The sequence below is a fragment of the Tinamus guttatus genome, unplaced genomic scaffold, assembly GCF_059628265.1.
Source record: "Tinamus guttatus ecotype Peru unplaced genomic scaffold, ASM5962826v1 Tinamus_guttatus_pri_ptg000711l, whole genome shotgun sequence".
Taxonomy (NCBI): domain Eukaryota; kingdom Metazoa; phylum Chordata; class Aves; order Tinamiformes; family Tinamidae; genus Tinamus; species Tinamus guttatus.
Window position 1 is genome coordinate 375536 of NW_028289245.1, and position 18324 is coordinate 393859.

At 38.9% G+C, this 18324-nt stretch overlaps 1 protein-coding gene across 1 annotated transcript in view; it reads right to left on the reverse strand.

Moving 5' to 3' along the window:
* BDP1 (BDP1 general transcription factor IIIB subunit) overlaps positions 1 to 18324 on the reverse strand; it is a 47142-nt gene that overhangs the window by 16825 nt on the left and 11993 nt on the right. The window contains exons 12-26 of the mRNA XM_088536988.1: positions 17741 to 17891; positions 16369 to 16445; positions 14927 to 15071; positions 14742 to 14818; positions 14384 to 14543; positions 13874 to 13956; positions 12535 to 12766; positions 11880 to 12064; positions 11011 to 11218; positions 10313 to 10500; positions 9511 to 9724; positions 8171 to 8286; positions 7268 to 7484; positions 6559 to 6746; positions 5826 to 6039 (exon numbers count right to left, since the gene is read on the reverse strand). Coding sequence (XP_088393114.1) covers positions 5826 to 6039; positions 6559 to 6746; positions 7268 to 7484; positions 8171 to 8286; positions 9511 to 9724; positions 10313 to 10500; positions 11011 to 11218; positions 11880 to 12064; positions 12535 to 12766; positions 13874 to 13956; positions 14384 to 14543; positions 14742 to 14818; positions 14927 to 15071; positions 16369 to 16445; positions 17741 to 17891 — 2455 coding nt within the window. The remainder of the gene's footprint in view (positions 1 to 5825; positions 6040 to 6558; positions 6747 to 7267; positions 7485 to 8170; positions 8287 to 9510; positions 9725 to 10312; positions 10501 to 11010; positions 11219 to 11879; positions 12065 to 12534; positions 12767 to 13873; positions 13957 to 14383; positions 14544 to 14741; positions 14819 to 14926; positions 15072 to 16368; positions 16446 to 17740; positions 17892 to 18324) is intronic.

Sequence of the window (18324 nt, forward strand, 5' to 3'; positions counted from 1 at the left end):
GGCGTGTGCCCCAGAGGGAGCGAGCCACGGCCGGCGGCTGGGATGGTCATGTTCTTGCCTGTTTCAGTCATGGTCTCAGTCAGGGGAGATTGTGTGATGCAGCAAGCTCAACAGGGCGGATGGGAGAGAATGTATTCCACGCAACCGGTTACTTTAGAAGCTCCATCTACGGGCAGGGAGATCTGCAAGGTAGAAGCCAGCTGTCGAGAACTGTGGGAGGATCCATGACCAAAGAGCACAAAAGGGCGCTGCCAGTCATGCACCATATCCTGGATAAATCCGGGAGGAGTAAGGATATCCAGCCCAGGGATTTGATCCGTATTTTAAAGTAGGGGTTGGAGAATTGTAATGCTTTAAGTGAGGAGAGAAACTGTTATTAGGGCTATTATTTCTATTTGCTATGTTCATCTGTATTATGTGTTGTATCTCTTGTATAATAATGCTGACACGAGGTATGGTTAAAACTGCTATGAAAACGTTATCTGCTCAGGTCCTTCACTACAATAGATTGACCTCTACACATCACAGGGTGGCATATACAGGAGGTGGAAATTTGTATGATCTGTAGAGTCATAAAACTATTGTGCGAAACAGAACCCAGACCTTGAGAAAGAAGATGTTCGCCCACCTGAGCTGAGCGATAAGGAGCATGGAGGCGGCTGCTCAGCCAGGTTCACATCCGACCTCCTCCAAGAGCAGTTGAAGGCAGCTGCTCGACCCGGCTTGTAGCCAACTTAATTGCAGATGTCCTCTAAACTAGTTTGAAGGTCAAACACCTGAGAGGGAGGAAGAAGATGAGGAAGGCAGGATGCTCAGCCTGATGGCTGGGACCCCTTATTGGCATGCGCACAGGCGCACCCAGGAGGGAGAGTTACGTGACTGAAAGCGGAGCTTGCCGGCCCCCTGGCTTGCCTACTGGCACGTACCGGCCCTACGTGGCAGGATGCAGCGGGCATAAAAACACAGTGTGGAGGGGTGGGGGGCGAGACTCTCGACACCGAGGCCTTCGTTGTCTCTGCAGGGATGCCTGCCAAGTTAGGAGCCTGTCAGCAACCCTCTAATCTGCCAACTCAAGAGAATGGTCAGTCTCAGTATCCTGCTGGCAAGTATTACCTCAAGAGTAATTATCCTGCTTCTGTAATGTGCTTTCACCTGAATAAAGGCTCCCTGTAGCCACCTCGTTTTGTGATTATTGCTGAATCCTGAGCCTATCCGCAACATAAGTGCTGACGAGAATGGGATTCGACAGTGAAACTAACTAGTGGAGTGCACAACTACGTGAGGTCCTGCCACTGGATAGAAATGGTGTGCGTGCTGTTTGTGTCTGTGGTCTTTAGGTTTTTCTTGCGTAAAATATCTAAGCAGAGAGGGCTGAATAAACACAACAAGAAAGTGCAGAATTCGAAAGCGGGAAAGCCAGGAATAATTCAGACTGCACCCCCTCCCTGCCTTTCCTCACCTCCCCCCAACAGTGGATGACTTGTATCCTTGAAAAGAGATTAGGAAAAGCCTCAACGGCTACTGGAGCGGAGGCCTCCTTAATATATAGAAAACCCAAGAAATTTAAAGGACAGTCTGTAATTATCACTGGTTTTTTGGGGGCGGGGGGAGGGAACTAACTCAAGCTTTGCAAACACAAATAGAAACGAAAATCCGGAACCTCCCAAAATGATTGTATTCAGTTAAGGTTATTCCTGTCCCTGAATATATAATTGGAATTGATATTTTAAAGGGACTGCCTTGAACTTTTCTGATGGTTTGTACCAATTTGGAACAAAGAACTATATTAGTGCCCAGACAATTTTAGTCAGAAAAGTAAAATGCCCCCTGTGCAGATTCCTGCCACAACTAAATTGATGGCTATGTAACAGTACAAGATTCTGCGGGGGCATGAAGACATTTCGCAGACAATTAAAGACCTAGTGGATGCAGGAGTTTTAAACCCACTACCACAGCTTGGAATAACCCTGTCTGACCCATCAGAAAGAGTGACAAGTCATGGAAAATGTCTGTGGATTTCAGAGAATTAAATTCACACATCCCGCCTCTTACAACAGCTGTGCCAAATATTGTCACCTTGATAGAAAAAAATCCAGAAGCATTTCAGACCTTGGTATGCAGTAACTGATTTGGCTAAAGCTTTCTTTACCATACCCATTGCTGAGGAGCACTGGGATCAGTTTGCAGGGGCGGCAGGGGCAACAATTTATGTTCACCAGGTTACCCCAGGGAGGGTTGCACAATCCAACTACCTGTCATTGGACAGGGGAACAAAATAACATGTCCTTCGCTTTTAGTTTTACCCAGGCCTAGACATGGGTGCAGAGTGTCGCTGCAGGTATATTGAGAGATGGAGACAATGGAGACCGCCCCCCCGAGACCTGAAAGATCACGGGGGACGCAGCCATGGAGAAAGAACAAGTGTGGTGGAGACCTGTGAACTTCACCCACGACCAGTTCCTCAGCGTGGTCATCGCCTACATACTGACCATGGCAGATGTCGCCATGGAGAAGGTTTACCCCATTGCAGTCCTGGGAATTAACACCAACGAATCTGTGCTCTACCTGCCCACCCCCAGCCCTGACCACCAAATATGGGCAAACATGTCTGATAAAACACGGCACTCGGTAGATCTAGAAGCCTGTATTTTAGAACTGGGGCTGGAGTTCCTATGCAAAGATGATGCCCTTAAAGCGAGCAATGTTTGCTTTGATGCGAAGGAGGGCGTGTGCCATTTTGAGATCAATCCAGAGAGTAATACAAAAAACTGTATTACCTTACGCAGGCAATGCAGGGAAAGGATGCATGTGTTTTAGAACAATGTGTAAATACGTGCTAATTAATGACATTTATAACCCGACTGTGTTTACTGACTCTCATACGTGCACTTGCAATGTAGCTATCATTAGAGGCTGAGATTTTGTGTATGTCACTTGTTAGCTAGAAACTACCCCCTATATCATGGCCTAAACATGACCCCAATTGGCACAAATTTGTCCCTTGTAAAAGATGTTAGAGCGTGCAGAGTTACAACAGCTGCTAGAACAGGCTGAGGCAGAGGCAAAAAAAGATCTTAAGAATGTACATGAGGATAGCAGCTTGCTGCTGTATGAGGCAAGTGAGGTACTACCTTGATGACCAGCTGAAAAGTCTAAGCGCCTTCTACCATAGTCAAGGGCAAGACCGGGTTGGCCTCTGTGTTTGCCACCAAGAACCTCGAGGTCCACTATTGGGTGCAACCTATTAGGTGTTAAGCGGTGGGGACACATGCCATGCCACACCTTGATATGAGTGATGGCCACCTCTCTCTGAGGGCCATCTAGAAGGCGAATGTAGGCCACGCGGCCTGCTGTTGACATGAGTAACTTGTGATTGAACATCTCCCCCAAAATCATCATAAGAAGATGCTGCTCTTGTGTGTTTTAAGATTCATCAAGCAGAGCAGAAAAGGCCTAAGAAAAGCTAAGGACCATGTCTTTGGAAGGAAATAGGAAGGAACTTAACACCATCTTGATCACGAAACCTGAGCAAGAACATGTCCCCACAACAAAATGTTATTAGTGAGAAAAATTAGATGCATGAGAAAAAAAAAAAAACATACAAAATTCATTATTGAAAGCTTAACCATGGCATAAGATTTTGTCTCGCAGATCTCCCTGTTTACTGCCCCGACTCCTTCAGAAAAGGATATTATCCACTACACCTGGTCCGACAAATCAACTTTTGTGAATGGACTTTACCTTCATTTTTAGATTGCTGGACCCTCAATTACCCTCCTTCTGATTGTTATTTCTTGTTTAGTTCCTTGTGGTGTACAATTAATTAACAGTGCGATACAGAGAATGCGGGTGGCAGTCATGTTTGAAGAAATGGGTCAACCAACAAAATATGCCACACTTGTGGAACAGCTGTGATTCACCTGTCAGTCAAAGGAAGAGTTGACTTACAGCAGAATAGGGCTCTGCTTTCGTAGCTATTCCTTTTCTTTCTTTTTCCTAATCTTTTTCGGGATTATGCTTTGTATTCCATGTTTGTTACAGCTAATGCAATTTGTTGTTAAACGTGCTCTGAAGCAAGTATTGCCAGTGCAAATGCAAAACAAAAAAACAGGGGATATGGGAGATGATGTTGAAACAGCCAGTCTACTAACCCTGACACTGCATAGGCACTGGTCCAGCAAGCAAGGCCTGATAACCAAGAAGCCGTGGGAGCGGAGACGACAAACTAAACCTTTTGCTTAGCCATGTCAACGCAAGTTGTAAGGTTTCTAATTATTGAACTAACCCTATTCTGTTTATTGCTAGTGTGTCTGCTTTGCTTCTTGTTATGTGTTCAACGATTGATTGTTTGATCATGTAAAACTAGCTATGACAGTACAGTAGTTAAATAAAGAAGGGGGAGATGCGCAGACCTGCTTCAAAAGGACAGCAGTACAGGATGCCTCATTAGTAGATAACCAACCTCAAGGACGGCAGTGCAGGTGTTCTTCAGCACCCAAGGAGAAAAAGCAACTGTACAGCTGCTGCTCATGGCTGCTGCTCATAAAAAGCTTGCAAAACTAGGATGTTGGCTTGCTAAACAAATGCACGTGACGATGCTTGCTTTAGCAGGCTTACTAGTTGATGTAGATTCGGCTCACCACGCCACAAAACAGGGCTGCCATAGACTTTTTGCTGTTAGTGCAAGGGCATGGGTGCAAAAACTTTGATGGGATGTGCTGTATGAATCTCAGTGAGCATTCATAGCATACATAGGAGGCTTCAGCAAATAAGGGACTGAAGGGCTCAACGATTGGCTAAGTAATGGGGGGTTCCAGGATGGATGATGACATGGATTGAAATGGGAATGACTGTTGTGGGAATGGTGTTAGTGGTATTAGTGATGCTGCCTTGTTTGCTATCCTGTCTGCAAAGGGCCCTGCAGTGGATGGTAAACGTCGCATTCGTCATAGAAAAACAAGAAGGGGGAGGTGTGGGGATTGAGAGCTGGTCGAGTGGCCTTCAGCTGGTCTGACAGCCAGGACTTTCTCAAGTTACCATGTCCTTGAACAAGACTGAAAAACCTGGACTGCAGCAAGTAAACAACTTAAAGGAAGTGAAGACGTGGAAGTTGTCAACGAAGACGAACTAAACAGAATGACCAATCACGACCCAACCTGCAGCCATGAACAGGATGAAGAGCATTAGAGAAGGACTCCGGGGGCGGGGAGCACGCGCGAGCGTGGGGTCTGAAGTACTGTACCTGCTTGATCAGTAAAAGTTTACGTATAGCATGCATCCCTGGCTGTCCCGACAGAAAATAAGGAACATGATTCAGACACGATAACTAATGGCAGAAAGAAGCAGTCTGGGCCAGCTCAGGTCTGCCAAAGGAATTTAAGAAGGAAGCCTGAACAGGCTAATCAGGTGTATATCAATAACTGTAAGTATATGTAAGTATACTTATACAGATTTTACAAAGTATCTGACAGCTTCGACAATTAAGCAATTGTTTTGTGTGTGTGTGTGTGTGTGTTGAACAAGGAAAATAATGTCAGCTGTAACAAGGTTAGCATGTATTTATGCTAATGAAGACCTCTGGCCACATAAATTGTAAGACTTAGAAAGAAGGGTACACAGTAACTAGTCCCACAGGTCTGGGACTCTGCGTAGATTTATTCAATATCATTTCCAGTGGTGAGGTTAAAAAAAAAAAAAGAAAAGAAAAGAAAAAAGAAAAAAAACACTGCATTAACATCCACATACTGTGTTTCTGCATGAGTTCTAAGAAGCTAAGCACAAGATTTAAATTACAAACTCTCCCAAACTAAACATTCAGCACTTACCATTGATACATCTGTTTTTTCTGACATCAAACATTCTCCTGCATTTCTAATCTCATGGTCATCTTCATTTCTGCTTCCACCTTCAGAACGATCTCTCTCTCTAGTAACAGTCATTAGGTTTGACCTTGGCTTCCAGAGAGGGTCCCTCACTTCATGCAGTGGTTTTGTATCACTTGATTTACTTTTTTCTCCAGAACTTAATTTATCACTGGACCTATTAAATATTAAGATATTTAACTTTAGTGTTCAGTCACTATTAAACAGACTTTACAAGCCTGGCTTACAAATATTTAGTATCCACCCAGGTATTGACCCAAGTTTTCTCATTTTAAATTTATTTATTGAACTCCACTCACTAATGGAAGGAAAAGTGCAATACAAAAAAAGATAATTTGCTTTTCTTCAGTAATGGACCTTTCAATTTGCTTTTGGACAAGCATTGAAACAACAAAGTAGGCTGCAGCTGAAAGCCTCAGTTATACCACCATGGGTCCCCAAAATTAAGCAGCCAAATGGTCTTGAAATTCTGTGATTCCATTAAAAATACACTTAAAACTCTGTAAGGATGCCATCTAGTGACCTTCATGGCAGGTATTGCTTACAGCTGATGCAGTGCTTACAGCTGATACAGTTCATACAGAAAAAGTGCTATATGAAAACAACTGGATAAATCCATAAAGGCTTTTTTCTTTTTCTTAAGAGCTTATTTTAGTTCATCAACAGCAAACTTTACCTCTCTGTGATATCCTGAATGCTTTCTACAGCCTCTCTAGATAGATGATCTTCTTGTTCTCTCTTCTGAGAAACTAGCAGCAATTTTTCAGGGGAAGAGAATATTTCTGATTTATTACTTCTTGTATTTGTCTCTGGACTGTCATTCTTAGCCAAATTCCCCACAGATAACAGTACTTCCATGTCATCCTTAAATTTAGAGGAAAAGACAACACAGTATAGCAGATTACACAATATAACAGTAAACAAAGCATTGTAAGTTACAACCTAGATAATAATTTGAAACAAAACTTTGCTCAAAACTTTTCTAGTAGTTTATGGGACTGTTCCCTTTTCCTTTAGACATATTCCTTTGTGACCGTCCATCAATGTGTTTAGAAGAAATCCAGCAACAGAAATACACCATGCACATAGCTAGTACTTATCATGCACACTGAAATATTTAAGGGAAGAACAGGATGAGCCTTTAGTTTTAACAACAAAAAAAATGTAGGTAGATATCTTTAACACAGAATTTTAAAAGACCTCATATTAGGGTGCATGTATCCCAGCAAGAATATAATTCTCAGGCAAAAACTGATGAGAATCAGTTATGATGAAGCATAAACTATCGTTTATGGCTTAAGAGCAGCTTATTTAGACACTTCATAAGAGTAGCTGGTGCAGAGATTAGTATCAGATTAGGTCAGAGATCTGGAAAGAATTCTCACTTTTGAGGAAAGGGGTTCCTTGGATTTTTTTACCACAGGGAGACTCTCTCCTTTTTCTGCTTCTTCAACGGGAGCAGTAGGTTTTTGAGCCACTGGAGATTCTTTTTTGCTATTTCCTCTTCCTAGGTTTGGTCTAGCCCTCTGAAATCGATTCCTTAAGAGTTGTGCTGGTTTGGGGGCAACCAGTTTGTCTTCTGGGAAAATGGATTTTTCCACACTAGGACATTTAAAACAAAAAAGTCAATTGACTTTGAAGAAAACATTTCTGCATGCGTTAAATTCTGAATCGACACACAAAAAGATTAGAAACTCTGATAAACCATTATGTTTTGTATTTTTTTAAAAAAAGAATCAATAAAACAGCCTTTGTAACATATCTATTTCTGATTCGGGTATTTATGCTCATATTTGACAAGGAATAAGGAAATTTCATTGTCTAAACTTTTTTTTTTCCCTGTCAAAAAAAGTGTTGCAAATTATACCAACATCAATGAACCTGCAAATTCATATATGCTTAAAATCTTATTTTAATACAAGTAGTAGTAAAATAGAAGAGCACACTGGGACAATAAAAGACAGAACTCTGTCACTTTGCAAGATTTATGAGCATGACAAGCATGATCACTGTATGCAGAAATACAAACCCCATAAAAGAAAAGCTAAGTCTAAGGATATATGAGCTCAAACACAGCAAGACTGTATCAGATAAATAACGACAAGTAGTTCGATTCAACTAAAACTAAACTCTGAAAACATGGCAAGAAGCTGCCAGGAGGCACTGAAACCTAAGCCTTAAAGACAGACAGGAAACAAGGAATAAAAGAACTGACATTTTGCAGAAGTACCTATACAGCAGGTAAAAAACAAACAGACAAACAAGATTTTACAAGACTCTAGCCTCACCTGCTTTGCTTACACAGTGCATTGTCAGAACTATGGGGCACCTGAGGCTCCTCTCGCTGTGTCTGTTCTTCCGCATTCAACACATCAGCTTCGGGCATGATAACTTCATTGTCACCCTTTAATTTGGAACAAAATATAAGCATTATGCCTTGAAGCATAGGAAAAAAAAAAGAATTGGACTAATTTTTAAAACAGAATTTTTTTTTTTTATTAAAAAAGCAAGCACAAGTTGCGGATCACAGTGTTAATTTCCCAATGTAAAAAAAGTAAATAAAAAATAAGTTAAAAAAAAGAATCATGCTGTTTTACTGAGTCACTTGTGTGAGCACATATATCAGTTGAAAGGCACACTGGAACATAAGTGTTTTTCAGTCCTGGGCTGCCTAGCATTAGCCTTCCCATTACCGCAGTAGGCACTGCAGCCTTATGGGTAACACTTATCTATTTATCACTCCATCAACTCTGTATTGCATGGAGCACTAGGTCCTGAGGCCTTTGAAAAGGCTTTGGAAAACCTCTGAAATGTGGACACCTTGGAGTCCTGCACAGACACACCCTGCTGCCACAAAATAACCTTAGAAAGGATTATTAGTTTTACTGCTCTATTTGCCACACTGGTTCCACACAGACACCACCCAAGGACACCCCTCAGCGCTCCAGATACAAGACAGCTACAGAGACCAGTGCAGAGGAGCGAGACCTCTGTATGCTGCGGTGGCTCTGCGCGTTTGTCGAGCAAAGAGCAGATGCATGTGTAATAATGGTGATGTAGTAACACTACTACAATGACTCTTTTTATACCTATTTTTATACCTGTTATAATGCCTGGTGAAGCGTCTGTGGAACACACAAGGTAGGTAAATTACTTGACAAGGGTAAATTGAGTTACAGTCAGATACTGCAATGGTGAAGTCACTCAGACCTTAATTCTTGCATAAAAATAGCTCTGCCTTTTCTTGATACTTCTCGCTGGATTCACCAACACAGATCTGATTCAACCAATCAGGAAAGCTAAAATGAGCAAAAAGCTCATTTTTATACCAATATATACAAAATGAAATTTCCTATAGAATTCCCTAAGTGTAAATAATCTTTTCTATAATGCAATCTATCCCAAATTACATTCTCATCTTCCAAAAGCTATGAGTAATACAGGTTTAGACTTCACCACTTCATACACCTGCATTATCTAAATACACCAGGTGCTTGGCAGGGTTCCATACAATATGGCATTTCAGCTTCAAGGAATCCTTCTCAAGTGTTCTAACATATTTTCATAAAACAGAACACGCAACTTAAAAGCATTTTTTGGAGACAAAGAGATTATTCTTTAGACTTACAACAGACACAGCGTTGGCCAATTCATCTTTCTGCAAAACCGACTCCTCTGCTTGAGATTTTTTATCCTGCTCATTTCTTTCTGTTTGTAATTCCTTCCTTCCCATAGCCCTTCTGAAGTTTGGTTGGTGTCTCTGGGATCGGCCCCTCACTAACTGGGCAGGTTGAAGAGGAGTCAGTTTGCTTTCTTCTTGAGTAGTATTTTTGCCGTCAACTCTAAGTCAGACAGATAGAAAAATACGAAAACTTAATACAAAAGCTCCATATTTAAAAAAAAAAAAAAAAAAAAAAAAAAAGCAAACACACACACAGAGGCCACTAATACTTACCTGTAAGAAATATCTCTATTTTTAAAAGAAACAGGTAAAAATACAGTTCTTTCTTTCACAGAAATCTTTGTTTCATCAAGATACGTAAAACACCGGTCTGAATGGTCTAACAACAGAATTAAGTAACTCACTGGAGGCATTATCTTACTGTCCATTGATTATTGTAAAACAAAAGCAACTTCCACATTGTTTCTCTGAAAAGCAAACTAACGTTGTTCTGCACAAACTGAACATGTCTGGTGTTTCATATGATGAAGCTAATTCTGACAAAATACTAGCTGTAAAACTGAATGCTCATTAATTTGATGCATAGCATAGAAATAACTGGAATTTTAGTAAAATTGATGCTGAAACTATGAAAACTGACATCTCATTGGGTATTTTTATTCTCTTTCACAGTTAGAAATCCGCTGGCACAACGACTGCCTTTTAACACATCTTCATTGCTACAGTCAAGAAACAGAAGTGGCTCTACCTTGCATCAGTAGCTGATACTTCTTTTGCATTATCTACAGGTGGACAAAACTTGAGTTCACCATCTTCTGATCTTAAAAGCATCTCCGGGGACTGATAACTTGGGCTTGCAGAAGCTTCCTGAGAGCCACGAGGATTTTCCTTTCCCAAGGATTCTAATGACTGCAGAATCTCATATTTTTCTGTTTTCTAAAAAAAAAAAAAAATTAAGACACATGAAAAAAGTCATGATGCTAACTCAAACTGTAAAGGGCATATAATGTTCACGAAATTCGGTATTAATCATATTAATATATTTCTGCAAAACAGTAACTGCTTACTAATAACTTCCCAGGCTTTCCAAGAAAAACATATACTTGTTTCTTTTAAAGTAAACTGCCTGGTACCCAGATTTCTCCTTTGCTATCTTTATTAGTACTTTTCTTTCTTCACTTCTTCTCTAAAAGGCCACCTCAGGTCAGAAAGACATATGGATACATAACTAAATACACAGTGGATTTAAGCTACTATTCCTCACACATGATTAAGTGGAAGAAAGAGGAGTTTCTATTTAGAACAACAGCAACAAAACAACCAACATCGTTTCAAGAAAGATTAACCTATGTTTCAAAAAAAAAAAAAAAAGACTATTCCCTTCAGTTTCAAAAGCCCAAAGGCTTAGCTAGAACTAGAGGGGGCAAAAAAAAAAAAAAGCCTTACATCAGGAAGGGTGCTACGTTCATCATCACATTGCGTCAAATTTTCTTCCTGATGGGTATCAGTCTGGGATACACTTTTAGTAACATCCAGCACATCCTTTCTAGCAGTTATCTTGCCCAAGTTTGGCTTTGGTCTCTGGCATCGACTCCTCAATAACCGAGCTGATGAAACAGTGGTTTTCTCCTCTTGCTTCTGAGGATCAGACTTCCTACAACAATCAAAGGCAGGGACAACAGCGACTCTCATGTCATACGTGATATACTTGTACATGATTCTCTCCAGTATAGGAATCAAATACAAAGGTTTTAGCTTTCTTAGAGCAGTAGCCAAGGTAATGAAAAACATCACCAATCAAATATCTGTGCATCTTGTAAATGATTAACAACAAATACAAAATTAAAAATTTCAGAACAATTGCAACTTTCAGTCACAACAAGAGTTTTACAAATTCACTTCTTTGTATTTAATCACATCACACAGGAGATTTACAATCCATATCTTTAAAACAACAAATTAAGAGGAAATCAAAACCCTATACTCAGAGATTTACATAAGCACATAGGGGTGTATTTTTAGGACAAACATGCACGTTATGTTAGTCCTAAAACAATGTTCCTGCAATACCGGAACGGACCATCAGAAAAAAAAATGATATTTACTTAATAACTGCATTCAATATTTTATGCCAAACCAGAAAAAAATAGTGCTTTCACAGGTGTTTTTTATTCTAGTAAAGTCTCAATTAAAAATAAGTTGCATATCTATGATGTCTTTATATATATAAATTTTAGGTGCTGGAGTTAAATGTAAAATACTTGGAGATTTTTTTTAAATCATCCTCCATTTGAACTTCCTCAAAATGAACTTACTGTGTATTAAAATCTGAAGCACCATTCAAGACAGCTGAAGACTCCTTTTCACATTCCCAACTTTCAGCTTCTAAGGATTTTTGGGGGGAATGTTGGCTTGCATGTATTGTGTCCATCTTCTCTGCAGAGACATCCTCTTCTAACATCACAATGCATGGCTCAGTGTCTTCAGAATCCACCACATCCTAAAAGGAATATGTATTTCACTCTAAGAAACAATAAGATATGCTAAACCTCTCTCTTAAAAGAGCAGAGGGGAAAAAATGGGGGGTAGAGTACTCCTATTAAAGTGCTCAAAAACATCTTATTTTCTGTGATAACTAACATCACTAGATTATTTTTTTTAATGTATACTATTTGAATGGCTTCTCTTCCAAGAATGTCCTTTCTGCTCTGCACTTCTCTCTCCATATCTGATATCACCCCTAACACAACAGGGAAGTGGGATGCAATTTCTCTGCATGAAGAACAGAATCTAAATGCAAGCTTTAGGAAATTCTATGACATTTCAGATAATTCTGGAAGAACAATGTGGTATGTGTTAGATCTTTGTTACTAAGGCATCTACTTGGGGACTGAAGAAAAAAAAAAAGCGCTCCTAAATGAATACTTTCAACTGCAAACACCTCCGACTGCTCAAGAAAAGAAAACTCACATCTTTGAGGCAGGAATCCTTTTTTTCACTCCTAGGGTGAGTCACACCCTTTTCAACCTCTTCACATTCTGTTTTCTCCTCTTCAGGATCTTTTTTCTGGGTTTGGACTTCATGCCTTGCAGCAATTCTTCCTATATTAGGTTTTGGTCTTGGCATTCGACCTCTCTTTAGTAGTGCTGGTTTCAGCACAGTTTGTTTGCTGTCCTCTTCCAAACCAGCAGTTTCACTGCACCTGGGAAAAACAAAACAAAAAAACATAATTCCTAAATACGTACGATGTCTGCAAGTTGGAGGGGTTGCACAGAGCAATATTCTCTCCACTCTTTTGGTCCTCCAGTCCTTTTAACATACACTTACTTAGAACTGAGCTATTCACTGCTAACTTGGAAGTGTAAAGTATATCTGTTGGAGGCTGAAAGAGCATTTATGATATTAACATTTGTTTGCCCTGTTTTTCTTTCCCAATAGTAGACAGAATACCAACTTACATAGACCTTTTCTAACCCACCCCAGGTTCTTCTCATGTTTCTACCTGCCTCTAGACAGACCTCTGACGCATAATAGGAAAATAAGAAGAGCTACCTGCCTTAGAGGTACATGAACTTAGGTTAATGAAGGATCCAAAGAGTTAAGTTACAAACATTCGGAGACTATACAGTTAACTGTATCCATAATCTTGCTAACATGAAATATCAGCAGCATGTTATTAAAACCAGCAAACAGTTTCTATGCCTATTCACCCTGAGCACCAAGTTACATAGCACAGCTCAAGAAAATAACAACTGCTAAAATATTTTCTACCAAATCAAAACCCAGTTTGCCTCCCTCCATCCTCTGCAACTACACACCTTTAAATATAAAAAGAATGTATCTTACAACCTTTCCTACCTCAGAGCATTTCCACTACAATTACCATTTCTCCACTGAAGAGAAAACAGGAAACATTTCTTAATTAGCATATGCACTAAACTGCCCACACGTTTTTCTTCTCGCTTATCCCAGGCATCTGACACTTAATTATGGTTTAAGAACAAACAATCATTCCTATTATTTAAATAAGTAAAATTTTCCACTACTGAAATTATGTATTTCAGTATTAAAGCTAGTTTAGAAGGCTTGTTTTAGTTTTAAAGGGACTAGTATTCTTTTTTTTTTTTTTTTGCATTTATCACGTTTGAAGTCTCATTTAATCCATGCACTTAAAAAATATATATATATATATTTCTCAAGCAAGTTTTATAACTACCATTCTATATAATATTACCAAAAGTGAAAGGAGTGAAAGGGATAGCAAACACCTAGAGAGCAGTGCATTGTTTCTCACTTTTAACACACTTACTGAGACATGGTCTCCAAGGGTTTATCACGTTTTCCTGAAGATTCTCCATTGGTAGTGTCACATACATTAGTTTGGTCAGTAACCTGAACACAAATAAAACGTTAAGACATTAATTCTTTTATATATATCAAGTACAGGATTACCTAACAGGCCACATAACTGTCCAAAATAGGATTTGAAACAGGATGACACTATGACAGATATAGAAGATTCACCAGGTAACTTTCATATCAGCCAGAAAAGGCGCAATAAAATATAGAACAAACACACACGCTTTTATGTGGTGCAGAACATGAGATATTATTGGCATCTACTATATGCGTGAAAAACTTCCAGCTTAGCTGAATCCTCTAAGCAATATCACACTGTCACTGAAAATTAAGTAGGCAGGTGATTTCTGATCAGATTGCGGGGGGGGGGGGGAAGACAGTGTTGCCACTAACCCTGTAAGCAGGGTGGTTTTTGTTTTTAAGCAACACACATTTTCAGTTACCGCATTCAATTAAATACCTTTTCAGTTTCTCGTTGAGGCTCTGGGTGGAACATTTTATCTTTTTCTGAATCTTTTCCAGGCTCTTCTTTCTTTCCAGATGCTCTTGCAATGTTTGGCTTAAAACGCTGTCGACATCCTCTAACTACGGTCTTTGCAATTACATTTTTTTCAGGTTCTCTACACAAGAGATTAGCAAAGGATTCACAACAGGTTATTTATTCCCTAATATCAAGCCTCATAGTACTCATCAACTTGCAGAGCTTTCTTTTCTGGAAATTAATCTTATATTGAGTTGACTTTGGAAAGATTTGCACCCACTTTAGTAAAAGTTGTAAGTTAAAACTAGTAGACTGGAAAATCTATCTTAATACTTACTCTGATTTTGTTCCCAAACCTATGTTCTCCACTTCTGTGATTTCGTTTCTATTACTTCCACTGCCTTTCAAAGTGCACTGAAATCAAAACAAGAAATATTCTTGGACAAATGCACAGATGCCTCAAAGACAATCCTCAGAACCCATATTAAAGTGCACAGCACATTAAACAACGTTTCTTCTAACCTTCTCGACTTTATTCACAAGGTTTGGAGAAGAATTCCTGGCCTCCAGTTTTTCTTGGGTTGCTGCTTCTCTCCTTCCAGGTGATCTTGCTAAATTTGGCTTAGGTCTTTGAAAGCATCCTTTGAGTGGTGGCCTTTCAGTTTCACTTAAGAGATAAAAAAAGAGGGAATTATTTTTTTCTCTGGTAATGACATAAATGTTTCATTTGGTCCACGAAGTACTTAAAGAGCAGCATGGACTGAATAAGTAATAAAGATACAGCTTTTGTCAGTTTACTAGATTACTTAAAGGAGAGAATCTCAAGTAAAACTCAATAACTATGCTGGCTTTCAGTGGAATCCAACTCTAAAATACCAGAAGGAAGTGCTGCTACACAGGAATACCTCTTTTCCCTGAGGATTCAGAATTGAAGGTACTGAAAACAGGCCAACTGATTTCAACAGAAATTAAAACTTGAAGCACTAGAAAGCTGCTTCTGAAGTACAACCGATTTAGTTCACACATCCTGTCTCCCTTTCCTGTCCCTTCTCTTTCAGGGCTATCCAGTTCACAAAAATACGATCTGCTGTTTTCACACTCTGTCCCACTGCCAACAACCCAAATATTCTTGAAAAATGGGAAGCACTTATCAATCTCTGCATCCTTAACAAGTCCAATAGAGTTTTCTGAAGTCCCAACACTTTTTACTGGAGCCAATTAAGTAATAAGACAATCAATAATCTTCAGTATGGGAACTACCACCTTTCCTATTTCCTAGCACAGAGCAAATAAAACTGTGACAATCTTTACTACGGAAGTGACTTATCATTCAATAAGGGAAGGAGAAGGAACTTCACATTTCAAAGTGGTGCTAACTGAATGCAAACCAGAAAACTATCTCTAAATCACCTCTAAAGGATCATATTATGACTTCTAAGTCTCTGATCATATAAAAAGGATTGAACACTACTACATCACTGTAAAAAATAGTAACAAAGATTAACTTCATATAGAAGAGCAGTCAGACAGAGATGGAATACTTTCCAGAGAGGTGTGTCCAAATGTATGAATACATTAAACATGTGGAGTGTGCAGGTAATGAGCTTTGGCAAACATCTGCTAGTTTCAAAGAAATCAACAAAGTCCAATTTTTAGCCAACTTTCATAACTGACATACCCAAACAAAATGGCAAAATCTCTCTTGCTGCCACTGATCATAGAAGGCCTAAGTCTTCTAAGCTTAGTTAAGTCTTCCTCCTCATTCCCAGGTAACATTCTAAGCTTTGTCAAAGCATAACTCCTCAGAAATCGAAATTTCTACCAAAAATCCTTCTTGAATAAGGAAGAAAAGTCACCATGCTCTACCGTCTAATCCTAGTATGATTAAACAGAGTTCGTATTCAAAATAAGTAAATGCACATTTAGTTCAAGTACTAATGAAAGGTAAAAATATTTCTACTCACATTATTTCAGGTTGAAAATCACCATCTGATGTACTCTCCTTTTCATCTGATTTACATGAGTCACACACATTTTTTTTCTAAGTAAGGAAACAAATGCTTATTACTTCAGCTCCGCAAGACAGTAAATGTGTTCCATAAGTTTTAAGTTAAAATAACCATAGTAGACCAAAATAGCAACAAAATAGTCACCTTTGAAATTATCAAGTTTGGAAAGTTTTAGGACCTTCTTATTTCAAACAGCCATAATGAAGTAGATGAATTTTCAAGCTAATTCACTATGCTCTGATGATGTATATGACAGATTGTTCTGTTCAGTTCATTATTTTTTATGATTACATCAACTAGTATCAGGAGAATGCATTGTTATAACACTTCTCACTACAAGCACTCAGTATTTATTAAGATATTAAGCAGTTAATTTCTATTTTCTACTTTCTATTAAGCAATTAAATTTATATTTTAGGAAAGAGAATCTAAACGTACATCAGACTTTATCCATAAGATCATTTTTCCATGTTAGAACACACAAGAAAAGATACTGTTGGATAAAACAGCCATAAAAACAAGAATAGACTGGAGAAGATGAATGGGAACATAATATTGGGAGGATACCATATTAAACTATCAGGCAGCAGGCTTAAAATAAGCTGAAGAATATACTTTCTCATGCAGTGCATAAAACAGGAAACTCTCAGGTGTAGTATGCAGTTGATGACAGAAGTACAAATAGATCCAAAACACCAGCTAGACAAAGTGATGGATAAAAGGACCAACAACGGCTATGAAAGAAGCTAGATGCAATCTCAAGAAGCTCCTGAGCCGCAGCACTGGTTAGAGGGTACCCAAGAAAAAGTCATTTAGTCTTGCTCTACTTGACTACATTTTTCCTGAAACACCTCATAACAGCCATAGCTGAGGCAATACAGAGGCCTACACTTTGAGACAACAGTCCCGTACTCTTCCCACCCAAATCAGCTGTCAGCATCACACTAGTACACGCCGGACAGCAGAAACTTGCTCCAAGGCAGCATATCAAATTTCATTGGTGCTATTACAGTGTTTCATTTTTTGATATTACAGTGCTGCCATTTTGAGTAATTAAACTGAATAAATGTTTAAACAATCTATAAGACAAGGCAAACACGAGGATGATGCTCTCTGAATAAGCTGAGTGTAACAAAGCAAAACAAGCAAACAAAAAACATTAAAGCCAACTAAGTTGATAGCATTTAAATTCTGTTGATTTTGCCTTTTGTTCAGCAAGTGGTAAAAAGTTACAAAAACATATCAAAAAGCTGCTTTACATAAACACTGCTAAGAGTAAACAGGAAGATATTAAGAATATAGAATTACTTTAAAAAAATAAAAATACCTTGGTTTCCACAGTTTCTTCAGATTGTCTTTCCTTGTTTGTAATCTTTGAAAGCGGGAACTTTGAGAGCTGGCTTTCCTGAGGTGCTTCATCTCCAGGACCCAGCTTATCAGATTCTGTCTCTAGCACACTATCACTGCCATCCTGAAAGCTGAAATCAATAAAAACATGTGAAAATGTAAATAAAATAGTTTACAGATTAAGTTGAACAGTAAAATTTAGATTTACAGCAGTTTGCAAATTCTATAGATTAGATGTTTGTCAGGTTCTCTAAAACACCCATAACTTTTAGTGACATCCCCATGACATGAGCTTTAAAAACATCTCTGTACTTTTGCAATACCATTACAAGGAAAGGTAAAAATACCATCTGAATATTCTAGACTAGATAAAGGCCTATAAACAGATGTTACCATACACAAAGTAATTTCCCTGATCTTCCATAACAATCTACATTGAGTTCAAATACAAGAATTACTGTTCTTCCATATACTTCCTGTGAGGGATGAAACATAAATGTTTCAAGAAAACTGTATGAAAACAGCAAACAAACAATTACAATATAAGCATACGGAGCACTTAAT